Consider the following 7018-nt stretch of genomic DNA (forward strand, 5'->3'; position numbering starts at 1 on the left):
AGTCTGTCACCCCCCCCAAACCCAGATGAACCTGGGGCGTCTGAAGGGCACAAGGCTGGGGACCCCATCTGAGTCCCCCTGAGATCCCCTTCCCACCAGACCCATCAGCAAACGACGCCCAGAGCAAGCCACTCAGGAAAACCACAGGGCGTTTTTTTTTTGTTAAGACTTCATTTTAATTTTATCAATCAAATTCTTAGAAGAAGGAAAAAGTCTGCCCTACCCACCCTCCCCCCTCACTCGTTCCCCCTCCCCCCCTCACTCTCACTTTCTTCCATTCATAATTTCCTATGATGCACCTCAAACAACTTCCTGGACTGGGGATCCCGGCTAAATATAGCTGTTTCTCTGTCTTACAACACAGGCTCCAGTATATAAATCAGGCAAATTCCCCATTTGAGCATGAACTTCTGAAAACCGCCTGCATCTAAGGTCTCCTCCAAGGCCCTCTGGAGTCCAGCCCATAATGAAGGTCTTGGCCGCAGGTAAATCCACGCGCCGGGCGCCGATTGCGAGTCCCCGCTGCGGGCGCGCCGGCAGCCTGGGGCGCTGGGCGAGCACCCGCGGGACACCCGCCCGCCGCGCCACTCGGACACTTGGGGCGCCCGCGCAGTCCCGGGCCAGCCGGAGGCGCTGGGTGGCGGCCGGGAGCGAGCGCCGCACATGGCCCGGGCACCGCGCGCCCAGCCCGCCGGGGCCAGCAGGTTGGCGGCGAGGGACCCGGACGGCGCAGCCTTGCTCCGGCGCCTCCTCTCCTCGCCCCCCTGCTCTCCCGCGCTGCTCCTGCTTCTCCGCTGTCGCCCGGATTCACCCTCCCTCTTTCTTTTTCTTTCTTTCTTTCCGCTTTCTCTTTTCCAACTGCGTCCCGGGCTGCTCCCTGGGAGGGGCGCAGGCGGCTGAGCAGCTTGCAAACTCCGGCCAGGACCGGCGCAGGTGCCGCTTCCGTCTGCTAGTCCCTGGAAAGCTGTGATTGGCGCGAGGTGAGATGCGGGTATGGGTACCCTCGCAGCCATCCCGGGGCCTTAACACTGTCTGGGGATGCTGGGATCATTAGGGGACACCAGGGGAAGGAATCTAAGGTTCTATGGACTTTTCAGTCCCAACATGGAGAGTTCAGGTGGGAGGTCTCCAGCCTTCAAGAGTTGATTTCAGCCTCTATTACCTTCTGGTGTCTTCAGCCGGGTGTTGGAAAGGCCGGGCTGGGGTGAGGGGGCCGGGGTAGCTGAAAGTGAAGGAGGGGCAGGCGCCCCGGCGCGGGGGGAGGGGGGTGATCCTGGACAGGCCCGGACAGCTCCCCGCTCTCCTGACACCTTTCGCTTTCCTCTTGCGTGTCCGCCTGCGACCTTTTCCCTGGTCTCTTTCCTGGTTGCACCATTTCCTCTCCCTCCAAAGTGTGTGGAGTTGGGGGGCACGCGCGGGGGTGGGGGGGGTGGGGAGCTGTAGCAAGTTGGGGTGACAGAAGATTTGGATGGAGAGTGGTGACTCTGCAGAACACACAGGTGGAAGGTCCTCCATAGGGGACCCCGTTGAGGAAGGATAGAGATGGGATTAGAAGCAATTGGCCTAGGGAGCCAGAATCAAGCCGCGGGTTTGAGACACCGCAGCCCCCAGCCTCCACGGTCCGCACGGGGTCCAGTTTGGAGTTCTAGGCTGCAAAGGGCCAATGAACATCAAGTAAATTAAAAATCTGGCCCATCCTGGGAGGGGGAAGAGAGGCTTTATTTCTCTTCCCATCTGCTGGACGGGGAAACTGAGGCCAGGGAGCAGAGAAAGAGAGAAGTGCTTTAGAGAGAACTCGGGCAAGAGACCTGGAGTCAGGGAGCCCGGGAACTGCCGCAGAGCAGTGAAAGGATGGAGGGTGAGGGGAGGTGGGAGGGTGAGGGGAGGTGGGAGGGTGAGGGAAGGTGGGACGGGCTCCTCACCCGGGCTCCTCACCCAGCCCCCGGGCAACAAGCCGCGAGCCTCAAGCCAGTCTTCCGGCTTTTCCATTCACCCTTCTTGTCTCTTCCCAGGAGTTGTGCCCTTACTGCTGGTTCTGCACTGGAAACACGGGGCAGGGAGTCCCCTTCCCATCACCCCTGTGAACGCCACCTGTGCCACACGCCACCCGTGTCACGGCAACCTCATGAACCAGATCAAGAATCAACTGACACAGCTCAATGGCAGTGCCAACGCGCTCTTCATTTCCTACGTAAGTTCCCGGGTGGCGTGGGATCCCGAGGAAGGCGGGAAGCTGCCTGGGCTGCAGGGGAGCCCTGAGGAGCTGGAAGACACAGTGGGAAGGGGCTTGGCTCAAGCAAGCCCATACATCCATGGCTTCCTCCTCACATCCTAGCCTAGGCTAGAGGCTGGCAGTCACTCTTCCCAGTCGCCAGTGAGTGGAGAGCAGAGCTGGGATGAGAGGTGGGGACTTGTCACGCGGCTCAGGGTGGGCAAAGAAGAGGGATAAGGCAGTGAGTGGACAAGGGGGTGTCATTGAAAACATTGGGGTGCCCAGGAAGAGACTGGGGTGATTGAAAGTGCAAGTGTGTGTGGTGTTCTGGCTGAGGTGACGCCTGTGAAATGCCACATTTCCTCTCTATCCATTTATGTCACAGTGACCTTGATGAGTGAGTTCACTCCTCTGATCACTGCTGACTCATGATTCTAGTTGCCTACAGGGCAGTAAGTTGAGTCCCCACAGGTGGGGAAACTAAGGGGCAAAAGCTTGCCCCAAGGGGTGGTGGCAAGCTGGAACACTCACCCTGACTCCCATGTCCTCTCTCCTCTGTTCCTTTGTTCTTTAGTACACAGCTCAAGGGGAGCCGTTTCCCAACAACGTGGACAAGCTGTGTGGGCCCAACATGACAGATTTCCCGCCTTTCCACGCCAACGGGACAGAGAAGACCAAGTTGGTGGAGCTGTATCGGATGGTCGCGTACCTGAGTGCCTCCCTGGGTAACATCACCCGGGACCAGAAGATCCTGAACCCGGGTGCCCTGAGCCTCCACGGCAAGCTCAACACTACTGTCGACATCATGCGTGGGCTCCTCAGCAACGTCCTCTGTCGATTGTGCAACAAGTACCGCGTGGGCCACGTGGACGTGACCTACGGCCCTGACACCTCCAGCAAAGATGTCTTCCAAAAGAAAAAGTTGGGCTGCCAGCTCCTGGGGACATACAAGCAAGTCATTAATGTGGTGGCCCAGGCCTTCTAGACAGGGAGGTCTTGAGGATGCCATGGACTAAAGGATTTCAGGAGCAGGATCCAGATGCGGGGAGGGGGGAGGGGCTCAAAGTGTCCTGGGGTTCAGGGCATTGCTAAACGCAAAGGGGACTGCTGGCAGACCCCAGGGATTTCCAGCCACTCATGGAACTCTGGGCTGGGCCGTGATGGAGGCCAGCAAAGCTGAAACTTCCATAGGCAGGGCCTCCATATAGCCCAGCGCCAGCTAGAAACAGCAACAAGAGTGTTGGATTGACTAAGTGTGATTGGGTGACGAGGTTAAGTGGGTGAGACTTCTGTCTTACTAACTCCCTCAGCCTCTTGTCCACTAGGCGTGTGAACAAGATGCACACATTGTCTACAGCAGACAGCAAAGGTCTGGGGAGTCTCCTGCCCCCTGCAGAGTGACCACCATCTGGGCCTTTGCTGTCCCTTTGGGAGACTCTGGAAGGCTTGGTTGGCATGTGTGCAGGCCAGAGGGTCCAGAAGGACTCCTTATCTCTTTGAAACTTTGTGGGTGGAAGACAGAGAGGGTACCCTGTGACAGAATGTATCTTCTCTTGGGTTTGATCAGAGAATTCAGGCTTAGGGATTGTCATGCTAGCTGGAAGATTCTGGAAGGTCACTGGTGTGCAGGCTCTTAGGGAAGAAGCGAGGCCGTCTTCAGGTCTGGAAAGGAAGTCCCTGGAAGAGGATGAGCCCATCGAAGTCCAATGGGCTCATTCTTTTCTCTGTAGTCTCCCCCACAGCCTGGCATGGTTGGGGTCTCCTAGCTGGACCTAGAGGTAGGGTGTGCGCAGGTAGGAAGAAGCAGGTTGCAAAGGCAGGTGAGGTGTTCAGCAGGTCCCAGAGTCCTCCCAGGGGAGGATCTCTAACTCTAAGAGCCAGGGAGGGAGCAAGGCCGCCATGCTAGGGTAGCAGCGGACTCCAGGTTTCATCTGCTTTTATTGACCCTGGAGAACAGGTAATCCCAAACAGACAGACTGGTAGCTTAGAGTAGAAGGTCATGTCTGAGGCCCTGGAGGTCACACAAAGGTACTTGAGGGGACCAGAGGCTGTCTTGGGTCCCTAGAGCATGTAAAAGCAGAACTTGAGGTCAGGGTCTCAGGGAAGCTAGAGACCCCAGAGCGCTGCGTATGATCCAGTGCTGCTGTCTATTTATTACTATATCCTATTTATGTTAACTTATTGGTGCTTTAAATGGCAAAGTTAATTCCCTGAAACAGTATGAGGCCCCTTACGTGGGAGCCGGGGTCCAGCCTCACCTATTGGGGTTTGGTCTGGGAGCTGATGATATTACAGGTAGAGTAAGTCTCATGGGTGAAGCCTAGAGAAAGGTCAAGATCGGAGAGCTGACTAGCTCCCCGGCCTCACTCACACTGGGACTCACTTTGAGGGTGTCAGGGTCCCCCAGAAGGAGCTGGGCCAGTTTGTGGAGTGGCTGATTTTTCCCCCCTCTTTCTGGTCTCCAGGGGGGTGGAACAATTGGTTGTTGTTGTTGTTGTTTTGTCCCACGGTGCTCTCTGGCGCCCCCTGGATTCCGGCTATGTGTCACACCATTCATAATGAAGTGAATGGCTCTGGAACCTTGGGCAAAGCGGATTCTTCGTTCCTCAACGATCCGCTGAAGAGCACTGAGACGTCCTGACCGGGCACACCGCGTGCTTCCACCCCACCCAGCATGGAAGCTCCTCGGGTGGCCTGAACACCCACAGAATGCAGGAAGTTGGGGCAGTGCAGGCCCTGAACTGGGCCTGAACGGCTGCCCAGTGCTCCGGAGAAGGAGAGAGCAAAAAGCCTGAGACGCCTGGGACACAGACCAGGAAGCTGTGGTCCTTGCTTCATCGCTGCCTTCCCACTCCCGCCCATGTCTGGGCTTCCAGGCAGGGAATCCGATCTGATCTCTCCTTTGTGCTGGGGCCAGGCAAGCAGAGGAACGCCCTCGATCTGGGAGCAGGGTAGCGCGGAAGGCAGCCAAGCTCGGGCAGTGGCTGACTGCAGCACTAGCTGCCTCTCAGCCTCCGAGCAGGGCGGGTCCTTAGCAGTTGAGGCCTCAGGATTCTGCTTCATGCGTGTTTGCACCTTTTTCTGTCATTCTCCAAGCACTTTACCTGGACGGCAGGAGGCTAGCCCCTGAAGCTCTGGGTAGGACAAGGCCTGGAACCGTGCACGGGCGCAGCCAGGAGACTCACGGGTGGTGTATGTGGCAGCGACACTGTGGCCCCACTCTCCTGCTGCTGCATCAGGCCCAGCTCAGGACTTTGGAGAAGGCTGCCCTTCTCCAAACTGAGAGGCAACTTGTCTAAAAGCCAAGATGATTCCACAGCTGGGGCCTGCTGGGTCTTGCCATCACTTCACATTCTTATGGGCATGGATTCCCTGGGCTCAGCCCACCTGGCAGCTTTCAAGGTTCAGGGACCAATGGACTCTTCCTCTGTGTGCACAGCCCCCTGGCTCCACAACGCAGCCGCCATCTGCCTACATCTGACTCCAACAGTACAGAGCCGTTTTGCACAGCATCCCAGAATCATGGAGCCTTTGGGAAAACAAAACAAAAACAAAAAACAAAAAAACCTTTAGGGGCAGGTAGCTGTGCACCTTGATATCTTACACCTGCTAGCGTTGACTCCCATCTGGCATGATGGGTAATGTGCCTGGGCCGGAGAAGGGGGGTGGGGTGGGGCATTTTGCAGTTTATCAAGAGAGAAGCATCGGGTCCTTTATTTATTATTTAAAACTTCAACCCCGAAAGCACTGATAGTTCACTGGTCTCTCCTCTCTGTCCTTGCCTACTTCCGTGTCCTTGATCCTCACTCTAGCAATCCAGCTCTGCTTTGCTGGCTCTCTGGAGCAGACATGGCACGTGGGCCAGGACCCCAGAATCTTGCATGGGAGTGTCTTGAGAAGTGCAATGGTGTGGCTGTCTGCATTTGAATGATCCCCAGCCCAGCCCAGGCTCTCCTCTGCACTGCTGGTTCAGCCCATGGGGCCTCAGCTCCTTCCCCTTTCCTTTTCACTGGAAGGGACTTGGCCTTGGGTGACAAATTCCTCTTTGATGAATGTACCCTGTGGGAATGTTTCATACTGACAGATTATTTTTATTTATTCAATGTCATATTTAAAATATTTATTTTTTATACTGAAGGAGTACCTTTTTTTAAAAAAGAAAAAAATGAATTAATAAAGAACCCACTCTTGGCAAGCCTTCTGGAGTGTATTGATATGGGGGGGGCAGCTTGTGGGGACTTGGCTGGACAAAGGACAGAAGGGTTGGAAGATGAGGTCTCCTCCATTGGGCCAGCGTCAGCAGGGGTAGGGGGTGGGGTTTTACCCCAGGAATAACAAGGTGAGTGGTGTCTAGAATATGAGATGCCACCAAGAAAGGACAGATTACTTCCATGGGTGCTACTGTATCATTTCACTAGCCACAAAACACTCACAACAGCCCGGTTGGTCTGTTTCCATTCAGCTGAGGAGGAGACTGAAGCCCAGAGAGATGGAACTACGTGTGCAGAATAATTTGAAATGTGGAGGTCGACCCCTCCCAATGAGAGGTGCAGCTAGTCCCTAGACCAATGGGTGTGGGCCTGCTCAGCTCCCAGCCTCATGTTCTTCCCTTTGCATGGAGTTTCAGGGACTTGGAGATGCCGGCTGTCTGGAGCTTTATCACTAGGAAGGGTCCATAGTGACGTAATGGGTATGGGCTCAAAAGACCTACATGAAGGAGACAGGTCCTACCGAATCCATGAGACACTGGGCTCTAGCTGGGATAACCAGCCAGCCATGACAGCCTTTCTGTTAGACTTTTCGGGG

The 7018-nt window shown here is 55.9% G+C and overlaps 1 protein-coding gene across 1 annotated transcript; it reads left to right on the forward strand.

Moving 5' to 3' along the window:
• Positions 1-2024: 2024 nt before the first annotated feature.
• On the forward strand, positions 2025-3238 carry Lif (LIF interleukin 6 family cytokine). The gene is made up of 2 exons (XM_052735870.1): positions 2025-2191; positions 2787-3238. Exons 1-2 carry the CDS (start codon positions 2126-2128, stop codon positions 3195-3197), a joined length of 477 nt encoding a protein of 158 aa, XP_052591830.1. The 5' UTR covers positions 2025-2125; the 3' UTR covers positions 3198-3238.
• The last annotated feature ends 3780 nt before the right edge of the window (positions 3239-7018 follow it).

The sequence above is a fragment of the Peromyscus californicus genome, unplaced genomic scaffold (genome assembly GCF_007827085.1).
Source record: "Peromyscus californicus insignis strain IS unplaced genomic scaffold, ASM782708v3 Scaffold_13__1_contigs__length_99412109, whole genome shotgun sequence".
Lineage (NCBI taxonomy): Eukaryota > Metazoa > Chordata > Mammalia > Rodentia > Cricetidae > Peromyscus > Peromyscus californicus.

Coding starts and splice junctions, on each gene's coding strand:
- Lif (XM_052735870.1), top strand. CDS start 2,126: ATGAACCAGATCAAGAATCAACTGACACAGCTCAATGGCAGTGCCAAC. Junction 2,192..2,786: donor ACGCGCTCTTCATTTCCTAC/GTAAGTTCCCGG, acceptor TTTGTTCTTTAG/TACACAGCTCAAGGGGAGCC.